This window comes from Sorex fumeus, unplaced genomic scaffold (genome assembly GCF_029834395.1).
Source record: "Sorex fumeus unplaced genomic scaffold, SorFum_2.1 ptg000024l, whole genome shotgun sequence".
NCBI lineage: Eukaryota > Metazoa > Chordata > Mammalia > Eulipotyphla > Soricidae > Sorex > Sorex fumeus.
This window is the reverse complement of record NW_026606081.1, coordinates 16,478,523-16,504,117: the sequence shown is the minus strand read 5'-3', so window position 1 is coordinate 16,504,117 and position 25,595 is coordinate 16,478,523. Positions and strand designations below refer to the sequence as shown.

The 25,595-nt window shown below is 40.6% G+C and overlaps 1 protein-coding gene across 1 annotated transcript in view; it reads right to left on the bottom strand.

Moving 5' to 3' along the window:
* TBCK (TBC1 domain containing kinase) overlaps positions 1–25,595 on the bottom strand; it is a 169,397-nt gene that overhangs the window by 109,832 nt on the left and 33,970 nt on the right. The window contains exons 4-10 of the mRNA XM_056114054.1: positions 21,319–21,433; positions 19,774–19,847; positions 12,416–12,557; positions 10,964–11,024; positions 2,603–2,664; positions 1,607–1,668; positions 513–661 (exon numbers count right to left, since the gene is read on the bottom strand). Of these exons, the coding sequence (XP_055970029.1) occupies positions 513–661; positions 1,607–1,668; positions 2,603–2,664; positions 10,964–11,024; positions 12,416–12,557; positions 19,774–19,847; positions 21,319–21,433 (665 nt within the window). The remainder of the gene's footprint in view (positions 1–512; positions 662–1,606; positions 1,669–2,602; positions 2,665–10,963; positions 11,025–12,415; positions 12,558–19,773; positions 19,848–21,318; positions 21,434–25,595) is intronic.

Below are 25,595 nucleotides of genomic sequence, written 5' to 3'. Positions count from 1 at the left end.
ATCGCCGGGTGTGACCCAAAAAGCAAAAAAAATGTGAAGTTTGTTATATCTGAAACTGTCCAAGATTATCTCTTAATTTCCAGAGTATCACTGTTATTATATCTTAATAAAACAATTTATCAAGCAATAATTAAATCATTAACTCTTAATTTTCAAAAGTGTAATTAATATTTCTCTATGTAGACTATTGGTAAGTTCACAATCAGCAGAATTAGGACACAGCAGGTAGGGCGTTTGCCTTGCATGCAGTCAACCTGGATTCGATTCCTCTGCCTCTCTCAGAGAGCCCGGCATGCTACCAAGAGTATGCCGCCCGCACGGCAAAACCTGGCAAGCTCCCCGTGACGTATTCAATATGCCAAAAACAGTAACAACAAGTCTCACAATTTGTTGTGAGACATTACTGGTGCCCGCCCGAGCAAATCGACGAACAACAGGAGGACAGTGCTACAGTGCTTGTACAGTGCAGAACAAGGCGTATGCAACACACATGCATATGTGACCCATGTCACCTTCACAGAGCTGACTGATATCCTCGGGCAGAGTTAAATCAGCACATCTGAGAGAAGAAGAAAACAGACCAGCCGGCTTGGTGAAGGGGGTGTACAGAGACGATATCTCATTGAACACCTTGTCCTGCATTAATTCATCTGGAGTTGGCCTAGAAAGATAGGATTAAGATACAGAGCATCAATAAAAGCCATAAAAATTTCCTTGTAAAGTGACTCACATTCAAGGGGATTGATAAAGGCTTTAAATCACTCCACATGAAAAATAATCAAGTTCCCTTTGGCAGAGTCTAGGTGCTAATCTGAATATGACAATCAAGTCACTATAAGTAGCTGCTGAATGCTTTTTACCTTTCTTGTGCTTTTTTGCACCTTGTAATCAATCAAGAATTATGACTGTCACTTTTTTTACTCTTAATTTTATTATCATGTGCCTCCTTTAGTATCTTAATAAATTATAATTTAATAATGCCTCTGGGTTTTCTTGCTAATTTCTGTTTAAAGTGGCATATTCAATCAAAACTGCTTTAAATACTACTACTCTTCTACTCCTAACAAGTCTGAAGCACATATGTTTTTTCAAAGACAAACTCAAATGGTTTTCAAGTACTATATACTTTGGGAGTTTAGGATATTGCATGGCTCACAGTAACATCCACAAATAAAATGAAATAATACAGTGTCTAAGATATGCTTCGGTACTATCAGAAATTGTTAGCGTAGCCCACCATTTATTCAATTTTGTTGCTACAATACATGTTCCAATAAAATTCTGTTCTCACTAAAATTATATCATTTGTGTGTTGGAATATCTACATTCTATCATTTTGCTTAATGTCCAATTAGAGGCTAGAAAATGAATTAGTAAATTCTCCTAGTATATACCAACTTTTGACAGGGCTTAATCTTTCCTTCTCTGATTAATGTATATGAAAGTCATAACTGGCAGTTATGAGACATTATTACTAAATAAGGAAATATTCTTATTTAATCTACTGTTATTTAGGCTAATAATAATAATAATAATCATAATAATAAACAACTCAACTACTTCTATATTAAAGATCTTAGTAAAATCCCAAACTCAGAATACCAACCTCTTGGAAGGGTGGAAGGTGAGGCACTTCTTCAAAAGACTGATCATATTTTCGGGAAGTTCCTGGTAAATAAAGAAAAAAACTTTTTTAAAGGATCCAGTTGAGGGCTTGGGTCCAATTCGAGGCAGACACACCTGCCTCAGCACGACAGATGCCACATGCTTCCTGTCTGGGCACCATCTTGGCGTCTCTCTAGGCTAGAGCTGTGAGACCAGCCCCCACAGTCCATGGACAAGAGCACCATGGTCCAACCCCAGTGAACAAACGTGCCAGCGAGCCCTGCCGCCAGGGGACCAGAGGTGTGGCCCTGGCAAGCACCCCAACCAAGTGTGCATGACCCATAACAAAGGAAGGGGGGAACTTTCACTTGCAGAAGACCTTTCTTTGCCCAGATGTGAGCTCTCCCGGGGTAGTCTACCTTGGTCTATGCTGGAGTCAGGGGTTACCTCAGTTGGGGAGTGCTCAGGACGTGCAGGTCTCCGAGGGAGACTAACCGGGGCGGTTCCATGGAAGGGCCAGGGATTAAGGGGGTGCTGTGGGTAGCACCTGCCCGGATAGGACATGCCCAGTCAACCTGGGGAGCTCAGAGTCACCCAGGACCACATGTAGCACTGCTCAGGGAATCAGCTGGTGCCAGGGACAGAACTATGTCCTGTCAGCTGCACGCCATACAGACGTCCTAAGCCCTCTGACTGACATTTTGACTTGTTTTTAAAGTTTTATCTGGGGGCCAGGGAGACGGCATCAGTGGTTGAGTCTGTGCCTAGCCTGCATAAGCCCCAGCACCATACAGTCCCCTGAGCCTCAAACCAACAGCACTGCCAGGCTGAGCACTGCTGCCTCCCAAGCTTGCCGGGGGTGGCCCCAATGGAAAAAAGTCATAATTTTAAACTTCCATATCTAAACAGAAATAAGTCCAGCTTTAAAATAGCATGCAATTCGGTCCCAAGAATGAAAATTAAACACATTTTCAATAACAGATTAAAAATAACAAACCTTTATAGTATCCAGACAACCATGCTCTTCAGCCAGGACTATCACGGTATCATCTACGCAATCTGAAAAACAGAAAACATTGTATGAATGGTACTTCTAAAAATTGAGGCTGAACTCAAAATTTAAAAAAAGTTATAGATTACATAAACTGAACTCAGAATTTTAAAAAATTATATCATGTAGTTTTGGAATATGAATTATAACTACTTGTTAATTTTCCTTAAATGTTTGGGTAAACTCAAAGACTCCAAAGATGAAAATTAATGAGTCAGTTTTTTTTGTTTGGGGGCCACACCCAGCAGTACTCCTGGCTCTGCACCCAGGAATCACTCCTGGTGGTGCTTGAGAACCATTCTTCAAATTCTGTATATATAATAAAAATAAATTAGTATTATAACTATCTATGTGAAAAGTGAGAGCAAATTTTTACCTCCTGAATCTCTGCTTTATCTCATTACTTAAACTGATGCTCTTTAGAATCTTTGATTCAGGGGTCAGCGAGGTGGTACAATGGGTAGAGCACTTGCCTGGCCTGTGGCAGACCCAGGTTTGATCCCCAGCATGACATTCTCTCTCTATGTAATTATAAGAAAAGTTTATTTTGTTTATATAGAATTTAGAGAATACATATACATTTCTCTGGAAATTTGGAGTATATGTTGAGTCTATAGACATTTAGAAATCTATTTAGAAATCTCTTGACTCCTTAATAGTACATTGTCAATCTATGAAATTAATGTGGCAAAATGATGTTTATGGAATTTATTTTTAATGATTAATATTTGTGATTATTTAGCCCATATCCTTATTTGCAAACCCTATTAACCTGGAGCACCGCACCATATTTGATGGGGTTCAAATATGGCTTGAACCATGGGAACACCCACAAGGGTGATGAGAGGCCACCCTAAAAGCCTCAATCCCTCTCAGAGAGCCTGGCAAGCTATTCGAGAGTATCCTGCCCGCAGGGCAGAGCCTGGCAAGCTATCAGTGGTGTATTTGATATGCCAAAACCAGTAAATACAATGGGTCTCACTTCCCTAACCCTGAAAGAGCCAATATAGCAGCGTTAAGAAGGATGAGGAAGGAGAGGCTGATAAAATCTCAAGGCAGAACTAGACTGCCAAAATGAAGAAGGACAAAAGTGACTGTCTGTACTTTCAATGCACGTATGCTGGCATCGGACGCGTCCATCGAGGACCTGATGGTGCAAGTTGAAAGAAAAGTATGACATCATTGGTCTGACCGAGACAAGAAGGCATCAATCACATCACGCTGTTTTCGACACTGGAAAAGAACTGTTCCTTGAAACATGTGACAAAAGAGGCGTCAGTGGTGTCAGTGCCCTTGTCAACACGAACTTGGCCATGAGCATTGATTCATTTGAATGCCTAACGACCCGAATTGGACGATTACACTTGAATAGATGTGGCTCACTGCTGGCAGTTTCTATGTTTGTTGTCTACGCACCAACATCCAATTATGATGAAAAAGAAATTGAGAAGTTCTACATGAAGCTGGAGAAGTTCTATAAAGAAGACACCTTTTACAAGATCATTGTCAGTGATTTTAATGCCAAGATAGGACCGAGAAGATCAGTCAAAGAACTCCACATCGGGACCCATGGCCTAGAATGGAACAAACAGGGTGAGAGACTATCTCAGTTCATCATGTCGATCAAGACCATCCATGGTAACTCAAGAGTTTCAGAAAGCCGAATCTAAATGTTGGACATGGGAGTCTCCCGGTGGACAGTTCCACAATGAAACTGACCACATCATATTCAATCAATGGTTTTGTCTCACTGATGTCACTGTTGTCCCAAAATCCCAAATGGGATCGGACTACCGTCTCCTTCGTGCAAAATTCTAATTCAAGGAGCGGGGAAAAAGGGCTGCAAAGTTTAAGAAGAGAACTCCCAGAACGACCACCAACTGGGAGCTCTTTGGCACTATTGCAGCAACATGGGAAGATGTCGTTGTTGACAACATTGACGAAGAATATGATAGACTGGTTCAGCACTTTCATAATTGTGCGAGAAACACTGAAAGAGAGATAGCCACAAAAAGACGCCTGTCTTTGAAAACTCTTGAGCTCATTCGCCAACGTGGCTTGGCACAAGCCTCAGGCAACGCAAGTGAACGTATGAGCTTGCAAAGCAATGCAGAGAAGCGATCAAGGAAGACCTCAAGGAGAGAAGAGCAGCACTGCTGGCATATGCAGCAGAAACTGGGTAAAGCATCCTCAACGCCCGCCTGTCCATCACCAACTACAAGACCAAGATGACTGCCCTCTGACGTCCTGATGGATCTATCACATCTTCCAGAAGGGCAATGGAGATTATCCATGACTTCTACTCAGATCTCTTCAATATCCACGTCCACCTGACAAATTCCGCAGGATGGATATGTTGTTCCTAACGTTCTCCCTTCAGAAATCCGATACGCCATTTCTTTAGTAAAGAAGCGAACAGCACCCGGCCCAGACAAGGTCAGACCCAAACACCTGAAGAACCTGCCATCAGTTCTCATTAATACACTGGCTCGGCTCTTCACATGCTACCTGTCTGAACCTTGCAACCATCCCAATGGAAAACCAGCAGGACTGTACTACTGTACAAAAAGGGAGACATCTGCGACATTGGCAACTATTGCCCAATCTGCCTGTTGTCTTTTGTCTACAAGCTATTCACTTGAGTCATCCTGACTAGGATTAGCAGAACACTGGATGAAGGACAACTATGCGAGCAAGCTGGGTTCTGAAAAGGATTCAGCATGATCGACTATATCCACATGATAACCAAGCTCATTGAGGTTTCTCGGGAGTTCAAGATGCCGCTTTGTCTAACGTTCATTGATTTAAAGAAGGCCTTTGATTCTGTTGAGACTGAAGCGGTCATCGAAGCCCTAGCCAAGCAGGGCGTTCAAACTCAATACATCAGGATCCTCCGTGAGTGGTATTATGGATTCACTACCAGGATCTCACCATTCTACAAGGAAGTGATCATCCATGTCAAGAGAGGGGTTTGGCAGGGTGATACCATTTCACTGAAACTCTTCAGTGTCACCCTCGAGAACATCATGCGATGACTAGAATAGGAAGGAATGGGAGTGAAGATAAAAGGTCAGCAACTACACCACCTCTGCTTTGCTGATGACATCGTTCTAATAACACCAAACATCAGCCAAGTGGCACAAATGCTGACTGACTTCGACCATGAGTGTGGAAAGGTTGGATTACAGCTGAATCTCACAAAGACAATGTTCATGAGAAACAGTCTTGTTCCTGATGTGTACCTAGGTCGAGAAGTCAACATGACAAATGACCTGGCACCTGAGTTGCGCAGGAGGAAGAGAGTGGCTTGGAACGCCTTTAAGAGCATCAAAGAAATGGCTAAGAGGATGAAGAACCTCCAGGTCCGGGCACATCTTTTCGATTCCATTGTTCTTCCTGCATTAGCATACACTTCAGAGACCTGGGTCCTATGAAAACAGAATGAGAATGCTATTTGGGTCTCCCAAAGAGGAACTGAAAGAGTTATACTTGAAGTATCACGCTTCACTCAAATGAGAGAAAGAATCCGAAGTTCCGACCTCCGTTGACAATCAAGAATCAGGGATGCTATCTCATTTGCCAAGTCATTGAAAATCAGATGGGCTGGACACGTAATGTGATTTGGAGACGACCACTGGACTAGGGTCATTACCGGCTGGATTCCACGGGACGTCAAAAGATCGCACGGCCACCCACCTACGAGATGGTCAGACTTCTTCGTCAAGTTTGAGGCTTTTTGTGTTCCTAGAGCAAGCAAACACCCTTGGGCTACACTAGCATGTGACAGGGATGAATGGAGATGTTACAGGTGCCCACTTGAGCAAATTGACGAGTAACGGATGTCAAGTGATCAAGTGATTTTTTTAAATTTTTTTTTTTTAATTTTTATTAGTGAAACACCATGAGGTACAGTGGTAGACTTACAAATTTTTGTGCTTAGGTTTCAATTATACAATGTTTGATCACCCATCACTCCATCAGTGCCCGTTTTCCACCGCCACTGATCCTAGTATCCCTCCCACCCCACTTCCTCCCCATCCCACCCTGCCTTTGTGGCAGGGTATTCCCTTTTGTTCTCTCTCTCCTTTTGGGTGCCGTGGTTTGCAAAAGAGGCATTGAGTGGCAATCATGTCGGTCTATAGTCTACTTTTAGCATGCATCGCCTGGGAGGGTCCTCCCAACACCCTTTATTTGGTGTTCCCTTCTCTATCTGAGCTGCCTTTTACCCTAGCATGTGCGGCTGCCCTCTAAGCCGTGGAGTGAACCTCCTGGTACTTATCTCGGCTATTCTTGGGTGTTAGTCTCCTATTTTGTTACTTTATGTTCCTCAGATGAATGCAATATTTCTATGTCTGTCCCTCTCTTTCTGACTCATTTCACTTAGCATGATACTTTCCATGTAGTACCACTTGTATGTAAATATCATGACTTCATTTTTTCTAACAGCTACATAGTACTCCATTGTGTAGATGTACCAAAGTTTCTTTAACCGGTCATCTGTTCTCGGGCACTCAGGTTTTTTCCAGATTCTGGCTATTGTAAAGAGTGCTGCAATGAACAAACAAGTGCAGATGTCACTTCGACTATACTTTTTTGCCTCTCTGAGATATATTCCCAGGAGTGGTATTGCTGGGTCAAATGGGAGCTCAATTTCTAATTTTTTGAGAATCATCCATACTGTTTTCCAAAAGGGCTGAACCCGTCGGCATTCCCACCCGCAGTGAAGGAGGGTCCCTTTCTCACCACATCGGTGCCAGCACCAGTTGCTTTTGTTCTTTTGGATGTGGGCCAGTCTCTGTGGTGTGAGGTGATGTCTCATTGTTGTTTTGATCTGCATCTCCCTGATGATTAATGATTGTAGAGCATTTTCTCATGTGCCTTTTTGCCATTCGAATTTCTTCTTTGAGAGAGTTTCTGTTCATTTCATCGCCCCATTTTTGGATGGGGTTGGATGTTTACTTCTTGTGGAGTTCAACCAGTACTTTGTATATCCTTGATATCAACACCTTGTCGGATGTGTATTGGGCTAATATCCCTTCCCATTCTGTAGACTGTCTTTGTATTTTGGTCACTGTTTTTTTGGAGGTGCAGAAGCTTCTTAGTTTAAGATAGTCCCATTTGTCTATCTTTGTTTTCACTTGGTTGGCCAGTGGCGTGACATCTTTGAAGATACCATTAGCTTCAATGTCATGGAGGGTTTTGCCAACTTTGTCTTCAATGTACCTTATGGATTCCAGTCTGATGTTGAGGTCTTTAATCCATTTTGATCTTACTTTTATACATGGTGTTAGGCAGAGATCTGAGCCCATTTTTTGCATGTAGCCATCCAATTTTGCCAGCACAATTTGTTAAAGAGGCTTTCTTTGCTCCACTTCACATTTCTTGCTCCCTTGTCAAAGATTAGATGAAGTGATCAAGTGATTAACCTGGATATTAATCTGCAATTCTTTTATACTAAGAATTCTAATACCATTTTCCTCTTTGATTTTTAAACCCATGCTTTATTCCACTTCAAAGAAGATGAGACCATTTTTTTTTTTTTATTAGTGAAACACCATGAGGTACAGTTGTAGATTTACAACTTTTTGTGCTTGGGTTTCGATTATACAATGATCAGATACCCATCCCTCCACCAGTGCCCATTTTCCACCACCATGGATAATATCCCCCCCACCCCCATCCCCCATCCCCCCCGCCTCTGTGGCAGGGCAATCCCTTGTGTTCTCTCTCTCCTTTTGGGTGTTGTGGTCTGAAAAAGAGGCATTGAGTGGCAAACATGTTCAGTCCATAGTCTACTTTTGACATGCATCTCCCCTCCTGGGAGGATCCTCCAAACACCCTTTATTTGTGCTCCCTTCTCTATCTGAGCTGCCCTTTCCCCTAGAATGCCCGGCTGGCCTCTAAGCTATGGAGTAATCCTCCTGGTGCTGATCTCAGCTATTCTTGGGTATTAATCTCATATTTTGTTACTTTGTATCCCCCAGATGAATGCGATCTTTCTATTTCTATCCCTCTCTTTCTGACTCATTTCGCTTAGCATGATACTTCCCATGTTGTACCACTTGTATGTAAATTTCATGACTTCATCTTTTCTAAGAGCTACATAGTACTCCATTGTGTAGATGTACCAAAGTTTCTTTAACCAGTCATCTGTTCTTGGGCACTCAGGTTTCTTCCAGTTTCTGGCTATTGTAAAGAGTGCTGCAATGAACAAACAAGTGCAGATGTCACTTCAACTATACATTTTTGCCTCTCTGGGATATATTCCCAGGAGTGGTATTGCTGGGTCAAATGGGAGCTCAATTTCTAATTTTTTGAGAATCGTCCATACTGTTTTCCAGAAGGGCTGAACCAGTCGACATTCCCACCAACAGTGGAGTGTTCCTTTCTTGCCACATCCGCGCCAGCATCGTTTGCTTTTGTTCTTTTGAATGTGGGCCAGTCTCTGAGGTGTGAGATGGTATCTCATTGTGGTTTTGATCTGCATCTCCCTGATGATTAATGATGTAGAGCATTTTCTCATGTGCTTTTTTGCCATTCGGATTTCTTCTTTGAGAAAGTTTCTGTTCATTTCATTGCCCCATTTTTGGATGGGGTTGGATGTTTTCTTCTTGTGGAGTTTAACCAGTATTTTGTATATCCTGGATATCAACCCCTTGTCAGATGTGTATTTGGCAAATATCCTTTCCCATTCTGTAGACTGTCTTTGTATTTTGGTCACTGTTTCTCTTGAGGTGCAGAAGCTTCTTAGTTTAAGATAGTCCCATTTATCTATCTCTGTTTTCACTTGCTTGGCCGGTGGCGTGGCATCTTTGAAGATACCATTAGCTTCAATGCCATGGAGGGTTTTGCCAACTTTGTCTTCAATGTACCTTATGGTTTCTGGTCTGATGTTGAGGTCTTTAATCCATTTTGATCTTACTTTTGTACATGGTGTTAGGCAGAGTTCTGAGCCCATTTTTTTGCATATAGCCATCCAGTGATGCCAGCACAATTTGTTAAAGAGGCTTTCCTTACTCCACTTCACATTTCTTGCACCTTTATCAAAGATTAGATGATCATATGATTGAGGGGAGATGTCAGTGTATTCAACCCTGTTCCATTGGTCTGCAGTTCTGCCTTTGTTCCAGTACCGTGCTGTTTTAATTATTACTGCTTTGTAGTACAGTTTGAAGTTTGGGAGGTTGATTCCTCCCATTTTCTTTTTCCCAAGAATTGCTTTAGCTATTCGTAGGGGCTTATTGTTCCATATAAATTTCAGGAGTGTTTGCTCCATTTCTTTGAAGAATGTCATGGGTATCCTTATAGGGATTGCATTGAATTTATACAATGCTTTTGGTAGTATTGCCATTTTGACAATGTTAAGTCTCCCGACCCATGAGCAGGGATTATCTTTCCATTTCCTCATGTCCTCTTTTATTTCCTGAAGTAGCGTTTTGTAGGTTTCTTTGTACAGGTCCTTTACTTCCTTAGTTAAGCTGATTCCTAGGTACTTGATTTTCTGGGGCACAACTGTGAACGGGATTGTTTTTTTATGTCGCTTTCTTCTCTCTCACTGTTTGCGTATAGGAAAGCCATGGACTTTTGGGTATTGATTTTATAGCCTGCAACTTTACTATAGGAGTCTATTGTTTCTAGGAGTTTTTTGGTGGAGGTTATTGGGTTCTCTAAGTATAGTATCATATCATCTGCGAATAGTGAGAGATTGATTTCTTCCTTTCCTACCTGAATGCCCTTAATATCTTTTTCTTTCCTAATCGCTATTGCAAGTACTATATTGAACAGCAGTGGAGATAGTGGGCATCCTTGGATGAGACCATTTTTTAAGAACATATTTGAATTACAAGTATTTAGATGCATTATACATGTGAAATAAAGATACATGAGCTTGCTGCAAGGAAAAGGCAACATGCATCTTATGCATCTTCAGTCATTATTTACACAAGATCCATCAAATAGAAAACTTGAACGTCCTGTTGGATCTGCTGTCTAGTGACCTGCTATGGAGAAACAGATTCCCATTCTCGGGACTAGACTCATGGGTTTGTCTGCTTGGTTAAGACCAGGAAGTTAATATTCCATCCATCCACGCTGTCATTCCTTAGTGAATAAGAGTAGCTTGACTGTGATTTTTCAGGAGCTATGTCTAAGCTGTCCTAATAACCTTGACACTTGATCATTTAAAAAATGGAAGAGGCCATTTCGGAATATTTGCAGTTGCAGGAGAATACTGCCTCCATGTGGCTGATTACTGTCAATCACTAATACTGACCCTTAAACCAGGAAGATAAATTGAGTGACACTTACCCAATGTAAGCAAAAATTTTAGTCTTTCAGAAATATCCAAACTTTGAAATAATTTTCTCCCCTATAAAGGAAACAGGAATAGAAAATATTAATATTTTTATCCATATTTTTTCTGGTTTGGGGGTCACACCTGGCAGTGCTCAGGGCTTATTCCTGGCTCTGTGCTCAGGGATCACTCCTGGCAGAATTTGGGGAACCATATGTGGTGCCAGGGATCAAACCCAGGTTGGCAGCATGAAATCCACAGTACTATACTTGGGTTGAAGTAATTTCTAACTTTTCTTTATAATATATGTCACATATTGTCAAAAAAAAAGAGTTTTTAAGAATCTGAGAATTTAGTTATCAATAAGATAACTAAAAAGAAATCTTGAGACTCCTATCGAAGACAGAATAATACTGATGATTAACAAAATTTATGCCTCCAAAGATCTCTTATCAGGTACAGCAGATCTCTGTGACAGTGGCAGAGGAGAGTAAGAGCGCAACCAGCTGGCAGGGAGCAGGGATCCATAGCTCAATGACGTTCTTCACCCCTACTGTCTCCTTCTCCATCTGTGTGTGTCCAGCTAACGCTGCAACTCCTGGTCTCCCTGTATGTGTGACTGGCCATGGTGGACAGTCATGAGTGAAAAATGCAGAGCTGACCGCTGGAATGCAAATGGATCATCCATTTCCTTAAAGACAGCTCCCGTGAACTTGCCCCTCTCTTCCAGATGACTGGAAAAAGTGAAAACCTGCTCTTTATGCTCTGCATTTCCCATTCCTTTGCAGTAGCAGCTTAGTCTTTACCTGAACTCTAGAGCTATCTGGGGAAGGCTTCCGAAAAAGCTAACACACAAAGAGTGTTTTAAAGAGACCTTAGAAGCCAGGAAAAGAGGAGACATTTAAGGAAGAAAAAAATGTTGTGCATGCAGAGAGGGCACAGACCCACCAAAGAATGTAGGCAGCCTGTGTGTCAATATTCCTGAAAATATTTAACTTCTTATACTTAATATGCACTGTAGCACTGCAGTACTGTCCTCCCGTTGTTCACTGATTTGCTTCAGAGGGCACCAGTAATGTCTCCATTGTGAGACCTGTTACTGTTTTTGGCATGTTGAATATGACACAGAGAGCTTGCCAGGCTCTCCCATGTGGGTGGGATACTCTCGGTAGCTTGCTGGGCTCTCCAAGAGGGATGGAGGAATCGAACTGGGGTCAGCAGCATGCAAGGCAAACATCCTACCCGCTGTGCTATCGCTCCAGCCCACACTTAATATAGTAAAAAAAAAAAATTAATTAAAGTACAATTCACATATTGTCAAAAAATTTTTTTAAGAATCTGAGAATTTTCTTCTCACAGCTAGTCAGTTTGGAAAGTGAAAGCATTATTACTAAATTCCTCACTTACCCAATTATTCCAATAAATACACAATTTCTTCTTGCTAGCTTAAAATTCTTTATACGTACCACACACAGCTCAAATAAAATGATTCCAAGAGACCACACATCTGATTTGGGACCGGAAGGCAGTGGTTTTTCATTTGACCCATGCTCGGTGGTTTTGAGAATTCCTTGCGCGATTACTTCAGGTGCTAAGTATGATGGATACCTGGAATGGCACAGTTAGAAACGAACATCAGGAAATGACCCGTGCAAATGCCTCAGCAAGGAAGAAAGAACCTGAGTTAGGAAAGATCCTAACGAACCATCCTGCCGTGTCTTTATGTCTAGGGATCGAGAGCAGGTGGGGACCCACTCAGGTACGCGGCTGCAGTGTCCTCGCCTGCATCCGCTTTCCTCCTGTCTTCTCCAGGCTCCCAGGCAGCCTCTCTCCACCCCGCCCAGTCTCCAGGGCTCCCATATTACTATCTTCTTTATACTCAAGGGTTGTTTACTTTTTATCTTAGATATGAGTATTTATTCCTTAGGATTGTAAAAAAGTCAATGCTATGAATTGAAAAGTTACGGCTTTCAGATGTCTACACTTCAGCCTTGATTCTCTATTCCTGCATCTGTAAACCTGAGCCCCCGTCCTCACAGTCTGCTTATGAAGCCCCACGCACAGGGGCGATATGAGACTGCACCCCTCTTCACTTAAAGAATATCTTAGAGATCATTCTACCCAAAAAAGCAATACCTACTATTTGCTTAAATTTTGGGAAAGTGCCAATTCTTTGATTCTATTGATTAACTTAATTTACTTGATCAAACCATGATAGACATTTTGGATGGTAAAATCATTTGCTAAAAACAGCCCTGAAATGGTTATAAGTATCTCGTTTGCCACAAATACAAGTACAGAGACAGATAAATCTCTAGACATGGCATTATAGTCATAGGGATAAACATCTTTGTGTGTGTGTGTGTGTGTGTGTGTGTGTGTGTGTACATGTATGTGGCACTGGGGATAAAACCCAGGGTCTCCACATGTACCCTGCCACTGACCTATATCTCCTGCCCACTTTTAAAACTTCTATATATTCATAACCAGCAATAGAAAAACAAATTGTCTACTTTGCCTTTTCAGCAGATCTGAGTGTTCGGGTAAAATCCCAAATAATAATGATGGGTCTGGTGTCAAAATATTGAAAGTAATCAAAGTAGAGAGAGAGTAACGTGGAAATCATCTGCCCCACAGGTAGGGGGAGGGTGTGGGATGGGGGTTTACTGGGGTTTTTGGTGGTGGAGAATGGGCACTGGTGAAGGTACGGGTGTTGTATAACTGAGACTTAAACCCAAAATCTTTGTAACTGCTTTCATGGTGATTCAATAAATAAAATTATATAGAGCGATAGCACAGCGGTAGGGCATTTGCCTTGCACGCAGCCAACATGGCCGACGCGAGTTCGATTCCTCCGCCCCTCTCGGAGAGCCCGGCAAGCTACCGAGAGTATCTCGCCCGCAGGGCAGAGCCTGGCAAGCTGCCCGTGACGTATTCGATATGCCAAACACAGTAACAACAAAGTCTCCAATGGAGACGTTACTGGGCCTGCTCGAGCAAATCGATGATCAATGGGAGGGCCTTTACTTACTTTACTTATAAAAAATAAAAAATTGTATATATATACATATATATAATATAGCAAGGGAAACATGGATATATCCATATACATATGCATATGTATTTGTAGTTTCCCTTTCAGGTCTTACAATTTTTATTCTCACAGCAACATATGAGAATATATATTTCTCCTTATCTTCATCTATATTAAGTTTATTTAATTTTTCCAGTAAAGACAGGTTATTTAATATGAATGCATGGAGAATAAATCTTCACGTAATATCAATGTACCTACTGAGGACTTTAAATGAACATCAAATTAGTAGTTTCTCCTTAATTTTATTTCCTTGGTATCTCCCCTCCCCAAATAGTAACTACAAATGCTGAATGTATAGTCCTTTCTATTTCTTAATAGTCTTGTAGAATACTTGCATCCTTAAGGGCGAACACTGTGCAGGGGTCATTGCTGTGGCCCAGGAGAGGGCATTAGGACATATGATAGTACGTGTGAAGTCCTGCGTTTGTTCTCTGGCAACACACACACACACACACACACACAATATTGGTTAATCAAGCATATTCTGAATTTTGTATTATTAGGGGAAAAATGTATGCTGACAACATATTTTTGTAATTTTCATTCCCAAATCAACTTTAATAACTTGGAAGACATCCATATTGATAAAATGTAGCTGTAAGTCATTAGTTTTACTTTTATTTTATCAACATAATGTATTTGTTCTAATGCCAATGGGCGTTTAAGTTGTTTTCTTATAAAATATTGTAAGAATGATTGTTAGAATATTGTGTATGGCTTATATCCACAAAAGCTTCCCTAAGATCATAAACCTAGACTCAGTTCTATGTCCAGGTTATCTGAAATGTCATGAGAGATGTTTTCCAAGGGGGCTGTGCCATGGAGCCGCGGCTAATGCTAACTTCTCCACACTAGTCAGAAATAGCTTCTCCAATATTTGACATTCTGGGAGGTGAGATCTAGATGCCATCACGGCTTTACTTAGCATCTCCCTAATAATCAGAGCCTGAGGTGTATTTTCTTTTATGTTTGCTTCTATTGGACATTCCCATCTAAGCCTTGCCCCTTTCTGTGACAGGTGGTCAAGTGCAACTTCTCAAGACTACCCCCATTAGCGATTCCCCAGAAGGACTCCCTGCCTCTACCTCTTATTTGCAGCCATTATTTATTGGGGTAACAGACTAAGGATTTGCAGCTGGGGCTCTAGGGAGAAGGGCCCAGGGGGATGTGGAAGATTAGGTATGTGTGTGGGTCCGATCAGTCCCAGCACTCTTCCCTCAGAAACAAAGCCGAGCAAGATATACGAGGCGACATGTTGGGCTAAGGAAGCTTCCCGAAGATTCAGAACCTGAGGTTTTTCCTGGAAACGGGTTATATGGACACTCAGCACAGACCCAACTCAAGACCGCCTGAAGGAAAGCCAGCCTTCTGCACAAAACACATTCTTTGCATAAACAGGCACAGTAAACCCACTTTATCTGTTTAGGGAACTACGGGGTCAAATAATTTATTTATTCATTGATATCACCGTGAGTTACAGTTATGAAGTTATGACATCTGCTTATAAATGAAGGCCAAATACTTAAAAATCGAGTTCGAGGGGACTCCCAGGGTCCCTCAGGGCATCGTCTCTGCCTGCCACACTAACCCTTTCCTGCACAGCTGTGCTAGTTATCGTTTTTAAAGTGATCTTTATCATTCTGGAACATGAATTCTGTAATTAAGACTTGAAGTAAATATTTTCAGTGACACTGATGGCGTTTGGTTCCTATCACGGTTTCCATTTACATATGAGAAGTTTTTAGTCTCTTAGTCAAATTAATCGATCTTTCCCCTCATACTTAAAGGTTCTCCACTCAAAAGGATCTGTGCTATTTCTTTAAAAGTTTGACAGCTCAACCTCTCATATTCAATTCCTTAATTGATCTACATTCATTTTATTTTATATGACAAAAGACCAAAGTAAAAATTCATCTTGATTTTTACTGGGATGATCGATTGATTCCTGGGCCATGTAGTAAAGAGTCGATGTCCTTCCCGCCACCTCCACGGGACCGGTGTCTGCTGAAAGCAACCGTCCCCATGCACAGTGCTGGCACTCTGGCTGTCACTCTGGGGGCCCTGTTCCACAGAGATGGTGCTGGACCACTGTGCATTTCTGCATCTAGGATGTTCTCCAAATGGTCTCTGACAGCTACAAGGACAAGCCCGCTCAAAATACATGCAATTTTTAATCTGCTGGTAGGCGCACCAGGCCCTTTCCAGATGTGTAAAGAGGAGAGTTGTAAGCTTTTCTGGACTCGATATTTTATTTGATATCTCGCATTCTATTTTCAGTTCTCACAACAGTCTATATATGATTGCTTAGCTGGGAAGTAAAAGTGATGATACCCTCCTTGACCTCGAAGAACCCTGACGGAGATTCGCAAATACAAAAGCAAGAGGAAAGCACATTCTTCCCATTTTCAATAAGACTGTGTTTAAATTACCATCCCCGTGATACATCGAGAAGGCAAACTGCTCATTTTAAAATCCTAATTATCAGCAGATATGACCCCCAATGGCAAGTCAATCACAAGTGCGATCAGTTATTCTCAGATCTCAAACTGGTCACCCCCGGACACACGGAGAGGACTCCTGGCTCCCAAATTTCTAATTTCCCTTAGAATCAAGAACAGATTAAATTATTTATAAAAACAATAAACTCTGTAATTGTTTCCTGTTTTAATGTAGATTATTTCCTTTCAGCAAGTGTCTCTTCTTTAGTATAGCATTTTAACACTCAAAAGAAAATGACCAAAACTTTGCCATATGACTAAGAAGGTAGAAATAAGTGGTTTTCATCATCTGTTTGATTTTTAATAAGGTATTAAGCTACTGGCCAAATGAAATGAGTGTCCAATTTCTAACTCTTTACAGTATTTTGAAACAGATGTTAACATTTTACTTTGTTGTTCCTTAATATTTGTCTTTTGAATCAACTGCAAGGTTCTTCTGGTGTAAATATTTTCTTTCATGCCTTAGCTGTTTGATCACTTTATTTTTCCTGGCTAAAGTTTCACATTTTGCTCTTTGAAACATTCTGGTCAGACCCTTTGGGTCTAAGACTTCAAAGTGAGCCAGACCAAATGGTAACCCAAGATGAATTCTATCCAAGCATTTTAAATCCAAACGTAGTTCTTCAAAATGCATGATGTGCATTAAGAAAAATTGTTTCCTTCTTTTTTTTTAATCACTGAAATCCAAGGCTAAAAGGTAGAAAAAATTAATTTTGGTATTATATCTTGGAGTTTTCACTGACAAACTGACAAACTTAGGAAGTACCAGCAATGATATTTAAAAGCTTAAAAAGGGCAGTTATTATATTGGATGTAGCTATTATTATATAGGCAGTTGTTATCTAGGATAGAGCTTCACAATAAACTCATTTTTATATGAAAAAGGGGCCTTTATAAACCAAATATAAAGTGTTGGCTATTTTTTGCCAAAAAACAGCAATAACAGCTTTTTCGTTCATGGAAAAAAACTGCTGTCCATGCACAGTTTTGAATATGCAAGATTGAAATATCACGAATGTATGGTCTTTAGTTACTACAGCATTGATATAGAAAATTTCCTTATGAAACATTGAGATTCTTGACAAGCATTGGTTTTTTGTTTTAAGTTTTGTGTTTTATTTATTGATCACTACTGGCCAGAACTGGGGGCCAGGGATTGAACTCAGGTCTGCTGAGAGCCAGGCAAGTACTTTACCTGTGGAGCATGGTGACAGGCCTCAGAGCTGATAAGATCTGTTCCTGCACAGCAGATAAGACCTGCCCCTGCATAGTGACCCAGTAGGGAGTGTCTGGGTGCATTTTATAAGCACCAGGAATCTGGTGTTGAGTCCCATCCTCCAAGAATTATCACCTAACTAAAATTCCTAACTGTAGCACCTCTCCTTATCTGGGATCAGGCCGGGGCAAAGCAGAGTTGGAAAGGTGATAGGTCAGTTTTGCTAAACTTTATGTGATTGGACCATCTTCTTAAGTTGAGACCGCCTATAAAATATGTGTGCATTTGGCAATAAAATGAGCTGCCATCAGCTGTCTCCTGGGTGGTTCTCCATGCACCCACCATTCTTCGCCCTGCGTCTGCCCAGATCCGGGATGCAACATGTACAGGCACCGTTTGAGAAAAATAGTTCCCCAACATCTTACCGACTCCCCATCCCAACAGTAAGTCTCTTAAGAGTAGGACTTATTTAACCAATTAGCAGCCGGAAGAGAAGGTCATAAACGTTCCTCAAGAATCAAAGGACTAACTAGTTGGTTCAGTTTTAAATGATTAGCTATGCCCTAAAATAGCTTTTTGGTTAAAAACCTCTGAGCTGATTTACAAAAATAAAAAGGTATTTTATAAATGAGACCTTTTTTTGACATTTAATTAAGTTTTTCGGCAATGTTGTATTGCGGAAATATAGTGCAAGACCCCAAATCACAGTTCTCGGTAATGAAGTGATGAAAACAATTTTCAAAGCGCCCAAAGCAAAGCACACATGGATGCCATTGAAAGCAACCACAAAGCAATGGGAAAAAGAGAATTAAATTCTCTGGGTTAGTAGTAGCGTATCAGCTTTAATTTTCTGCTTTTTGGTAATTGTTTTGTGAAAATATCTCTTCTTTTAGAAAATAAAAACTGCAGTCTTTAGGAGTAAAAGACCATAACATGCACTAAGAGCTTTTCATTGACTCTAAAAAAATTACATTGATATATGTGTTTACTACATACATGTATTCATAAATGTGTATAAAAAAACCCCATAGAGATAGAGTCAGTGTACTGAAGTGGTACCACTTTGGGGTTCGTAGTAACGGGCATATAGGAATTCTTTGATGCAGTTGTACCTCTAATGTTTCTAAAATAATGTCAGAGTCAAGCACTCAAAATCTGAAAAAAATTTTATGACTAAAACAGTTAAATCAACCAACACAAAAATGCTAACACAAATCTGGAATTTCATCAGAAGTGAACAAACTAATCTCTCTAAACTTAAACCTAGACTTTCAGGCAAACAGTTTATCCTATTACCAAATAAATGAGAGGAAGTAGGGAAGTTGAAGAGTAAAGAAAACAATGCATTTGTGCAATGGAAAAAACATTCAACATAAACAGAGAAGAAAGTAAATAGGGACTTGACTTGAGTCCTAAAACACAATTATGTCCTAGATAACAGAGGATTAAATTTAGAAAAATAGAAAACAATCTGAGCTAATTTTCTGTTTTGGAGGGAACACACGTTATCATTAAGTGAGAATGTCTCCTTGCCTTAAACTGATCTAGCTTGGAACTAAATGAAATAAACTTAATTAGAAGGTAGTCACTGAATAATTTCTCTCATCCACAGAATATAAAGAAATGGAAATAGTAAGTGCCCAAAGACACAGGAAGTGAGAACTCGCCTGTAGTGGGTGCTCACCAGGGCAGGAGGCAGGGGTTGGGGGACAGGTGGACACCCTGGGCGTGACACCCTACCAGTAACAGTTTGGGGAAACATGGTGCCTATAAGAAATTGTTTTTAAAGAAATAATTTAGCAAGTCTCATGTGGTAAAGAAGGGCAATCACCTATTCTCTACCACATCAATGAAAGGCAGACTGGAAACCTGTCTTCATTTTTTGAAGTATATGAAAGCATTACATGTTAATAAATAAAAACCGGTTTTCGCCACAAAGTAAAATCATCAAAAATGGGAAAATACAGGAAATGTAAGACAGGAAAGAGAAAAAAGAAAAAACCACATTCTTACCCAATGGGGAAATCAACATCATCACCATGAGCTGTCATGTGATAAAGTCCAAATTTTGCCAGTTTAACATGTCCCTGCAGCAATAAAGGGGCAAAAATCACCACACAATACTTTGTAGAATTGGCAGTGAAAGTTATCAGTATTATAGATTATAGTCAAGAATTATAGACAGTAAAAAACATTTTAATTTACTATTTGTATTAAAATTTTTTGCCAATGTTTGGTCTGATTTATTATACTCATTACAAATATATGTGTGTATATAGGTGTATACACACACACACACACTGATCTTTGTGTATGTATATACACATATCATATCAAAATGATAAATACCATTAAAAATTTGTGATAACCTTTAGCAACTTTTTCATAAAAGCAAAAATGTTCCCATATGTCTTAGATACTTGTTTAGAATACTATGTGATAATATTAAAGGGTTCTTTCCAGCGAATTTCAAATCCATTTACAATATTAACCCGAACACATGAGTTCTTTTCTAGTTTGTTTGTTTTTTGGGAGGCCACACCCAGTGATGCTCATGGCTCTGCACTCAGGAATTACTCCTGGTGGTGTTGGACAGCCATGATGCTGGGGATCAAGCCCAGGTCAGCCGTGAGGCAAGGACTCTACCCACTGTGCTATCCCTCCAGCCTCCTTGACAGAGGGGTTCTTAACTTAAAAAAAGAGCAATTTGAAATCATCAATAAGGAAATCTTCCAGATTTTTAACCAGTTTTATATTGTTTGAGAATAACTAGAATTATCACAGGATTGAGATCCTTAATAAAGGCAAATATAGTTTTTTAAATCTTTTTCAGTTTTTTCCTCTTAGATGCTTAACTTTTAAAAGTAAGGTCAATTAAAATTTTATTTGCTTTCTTCCTGAGAATATTAACTTGAAGAATATATTCTTGAAGATATACCACCTTGTTTAAAGCAAAAATTTATTAGGCAGGTTGACTAATTTCTTATTAATTCCACTCCAGATATTAGCAGCTGGTAAATAAAAGATGATAAATGAAGAATAAAGACACAATCGAGAAAAAGAATAGAGTAAAAAATATTGTGCTATGAGAAAAATGTTCCCTGAAAATAATCAGATACTTTCTTAGGATTGAAGCAAAATCAGAGGAGAGAGGGACTGAGAACAGGCAATGCATGTTTCTCAGAAAATGAGCAAGAGAAAAAAATGAAGCTAGAAAACAACCCTGGGGGTAAAATAATTTATGAGAGAAATACATGAAAATTTAAATTTAAAACTGGGGTGCTGTGATTCAGTCCTGATAATGGTGGCTTCACGGTCCATCAGTTCAGCACCAGTCCACGACCTGGATGCTCACTTCCTCCACCAAGCTCTCCAGTGCCCGAAATGAATCCCTGTGTCTCATCCCCACACAGCAGCATTTCATCACTTCTTCTCAAGAAGAAGATGCCAAACACACATTCTTGTTCTGTCATCCCTCTGACTATCCAACAGGTGTGAGTTCAGAAGCTCCCAACCTAACTTACAGATAGTAGATTTAATGCATTATTTGATTCGTACCTTACGATCCAAGAGAATATTATGAGGAGAGAGTGCTCGGTGGACCATGCCATGCTTGTTCATAAACTGCAGGCCCTGAAGAACCTCAAATGCTATGCACAAAACTTTGGAGTAGCTGCAAAAAAGACAGAGAGTCACAATTAATTGGTCAGTTACAAAATATTATAAAGAACCTGTTTAAGGAACAAAATGAGATTTAATTAAATGGTTATAATTAGTCTTCCTCTATTCACAAATAGAATCTATACGTTTACTAAATATCCAAACTGCACATATTTTGTATTTTCCGACTATAACAGAACTCATCTGAAAAAGCTCTTACCCCAAAGATGGTGTTTTTTTCAGTGTCTAATTTTGATAGTGTGCAAGTCTACTTTTTACAGGTTTGAATTTGCCAAATTATCAGGAAAGTGGACGCCCACCTACAAGATGGTCAGACTTCTTCGTCAAGACCCTGAATGATCGGTTTGAGGATCTGCATGTTCCTAGAACGAACAGATGCCATTGGGCTACACTAGCACGCAATAGGGATGAATGGAGACGTTACTGGCACCCACTCGAGTAAATCGATGAATAACGGGGGATCGAGTGATCAAGTGATCAGGAAAGTGTCATTTGTATGGCAAAATTAAGGTAATGAAAACCACCTCTCCTGCTCAAGATAAAATACTAAAGGTCTGAAAAACAAGAATAATATATTTTATGGTTGAGAGACATGAGTCTTAATTGCTTTCTGCATCAATTTACAGATACAATGATGAAAAGTGTAAAATCAGTCTGTAATTTTGTTGCAGATATACAATTAGTCTTCTCTACAAACTGTAAAGATTCCTTTTTTGCTTTATCTTAGCGCTATAAAATTATAACCCAATGTGAGCATTTGCGCACCTCTGCTTCCTTCCAAAATTAGTTTTTTGTATGACTCCCATGTTCCATGGACAAAGAAAGATGACAGAGAAAAATCAATTTGTCATCTCAACATTATCTCCCTCTCCTGTTCCCTTTATTCGGAACTCATTGCAGGCAGGAGACAATCTCACCTATTCCCTGTGTTGATCTGTTTTTATTTCTTGTAAGGACGGCTGCTAGTCCTACCTCATTAGGCACTTAATTACTATTAATGCTCTTCAGTTTGCTAACTGCTCCTTCTCAATAAATTATGCTTTTTGATTTTGACTCTGTTATTGTCAGAGTTCTGAGGATAGCTATTTCAGTCTGCACCATGTTTCCACAGGGAATGGAGGATCAGGTAATGCCTGGTTGTCAGCTGAAAAACGGATATTCTGGCTTCTCCTTTATATACTGCTTCATGTAAACAACAAAGATGACTATTAATAAAGAGCTTATTTAAAGTGGCTTACAGTCTATTGTTCTTTATTAAATAATCCCATATGAAAAGTCACAAAGAATAAGTCTTAAGCAAAAAAAGGACTTTGAAGCAAAAACAAATGCACAGTTTTCACAAACACCCCCTGCCCCGCCCCAATCAGTCAAACTTTAATTCAACTAGAATTAGTGATAACTATGTGAAGAGAAAAGAATGTGAATCCCTCCCTTTTAAAAACAAACCAAGTTTTTCTTTGAGATTGATTAGCAAATAAGAACCCAGTCTCAGGAGCTCATTTGGCTGCAAGATTCAACTTTAAAGTGGTAGCCCTGGGGAGGGTGCGGTGTTGGAATGAAGTGCTTGAGAAAACATACTAATAGCACTGGGAACCACAGCATCTCAACAATTTTTAAAACTAATGTTGTGACCCTTTTGTTTCTCCTGTCCCATGCCCCATTCTTCCTTCTCTCAGCTGCCTGCATCCTTCACACACACACACACACACACACACACACACACACACACAGACACACAAACATACACACACACTCACACTCAAATACACTCACAAGACACGGCACAAGTTATCTTAAAAGGAATTGTCATAAGCAGTCACGACACTAGAGGGCCTCAGTTTCACAATATTTCACTTCAGTCTCGAAATCAAACCAAACCTCCAGTCTCTTTCTACCAAGACTGGTTCTGAAGTAGTTGCAGACGGTAAAACACATCTTCTATGTTCTCTCCTTGATTTTATTAATTGTTATAAGGTATATCTGGGAAATAGCATTCAGAAGCATTTGTGAAGCTGATGAAATAATTTTTTTATCTTAAGAATATAGGTGGGCTGGAGCGACAGCACAGCGGGTAGGGTGTTTGCTTTGCACGCAGCCTGGGTTTGATTCCTCAGTCCCTCTCAGAGAGCCCGGCAAGCTACCAAGAGTATCTCGCCCACATGGCAGAGCCTGGAAACCTCCCCGTGGTGTATTCGATATGCCAAAAACAGTAACTAGTCTCACAATGGACGCTCGAGAAACTCGATGAACAACGGGAGGACAGTGCTACAGTGCAGTGCTAAGAATATAGTTAAATCTCCTGACACAGCTTTTCTTAGTTACTACTTAATTGAGTTAGAGTTAGTGGGATGGTTATAGTTAAAATAAAAATAAATCAAATTTGCATTTATGCCCTTTCATAATTTAGGGTTGAATTTTATCTTCAAATGTAAGGTGCAGAAGAGAAGGGAAAGAAAATATAGTTCTCTATAATAATATATTATAATAAAATATAGTTCTCTAAAAAAGTATCCATGGAATATTTTTTATACTTACGGGTCTCTAAATCTATGTTCAGTAATGCTGCCAATTAAATGCTGATTTTAAAACCAAGATTTCGAAGTTGCAATTTAAATGAATAAGAGCAAGGTTTAAAAAAAATTCTATAATAGCATATTACAGTTTAGTTGAAAGTGGAAGATAATAGAATAGAGAACAAGATTCATATGATTTAAGCAAACAAGGACTTTTCTCATACAATTCCCAACCCATAAACTTTTTTCACTTGAGGGGCCGTCACCTCCAGGACACTCAGACTGGGGAGTCAGTGCCCAGGGGTCAACGGGGGCCACAGAGCAGGCAGGGGTGAGGTGTGGCACCTGAGAACAGTGTCAGCATGTACTCTACCCCAGGCTCTGGCCCCGGCTGTCCACGCCAGAATCTGAGTGGAGAAATATGTCACTAGCCTGCAAACATAAGCGACCCTACAAGTCAGGCTGCCAGGGAGATGGTCCTTGGTTTGAAGCCCAGCATGGATAGCTCCCCTGAGCCTCACTAGAAGTGGCCCTGGGGGTCCCAGCACCTGGGGCCTGAGCAGCAGCACCCCCAGCCAGAAGGCGAGCACCATCAGGAGTGACCCGTCCCCCAGAGCAGTGCTCAGAAAGCCACCCCTGCCCTGCAAACAGACTCCTGGAATATTCTGGCATGACAGCTTTTCCCAGGGCCTGGGAGGGCAGTGTCCCTTGGTCAGCTTGTGCTGGGCACCGAGGCCCAATGAGCAGAGAATCCTGGGTGATTCTGAATACACAAATATGGTCAAACAATGAATAATTTCTCTCTTCAAAGCAAGACAGTTTCTGGAAGCTCCAGAGGCCCCTGGCCATGTGGGCCTGCTGAAGCCCAGGGTGAGACTGGCTTCTCCAAAACCAGAAGCTACAGGCTGGTGGAAAAGATGAGATGCTTTTTGTTTTGTTTTGTTTTGTTTTTCTTTTTGGGTCACACCCAGTGATGCACAGGGGTTACTCCTGGCTCTGCACTCAGGAATTACCCCTAGTGGTGCTCAGGGGACCATATGGGATGCTGGGAATCGAACCTGGGTCGGCCGCGTGCAAGGCAAACGCCCTACCCGCTGTGCTATTACTCCAGCCCCGATGAGATGCTTTTAAACTGATCATTTCAATATAACTGAATTCAAGAGCATTTAAATACAAGCGGAGTTCAATAATTAAGTTAGCAGATGAGAATTAATCATCCTTTCCCTCCGTCTTCTGAGGGAAAGAAAATGTGGAAATATATTTATTGCAACAGGGAGACAAAACAGACCTACAGAAATCATCAATCTTGGGAAGAGACCATTAAAAACTGAAAGAGAAAAAAAAACCCATCCCCCTCCCCACCACCGGTCACAAACACAGAGGCTGATCATCTTCAGGCCTGAGGCAACCTGGTTGCATTTGGATTTTGAGCCTGGCTTAATGAATTTCAAAGTTGTCAACCAGTAGAATTAATACCAAGCATAGTTTGTTTATCCCTTTCCAGATGTATTTCAAAGGAAGTTTATCTTGCACACTTGTGATTCACTCACCCCCTGCTCTCTGTGGCTGTTTAGTTTCGGGGGTTGAAACAGCCTACACACTCTCTACACTAACTCGTAGGGCTGCCTGACCTCACATGTG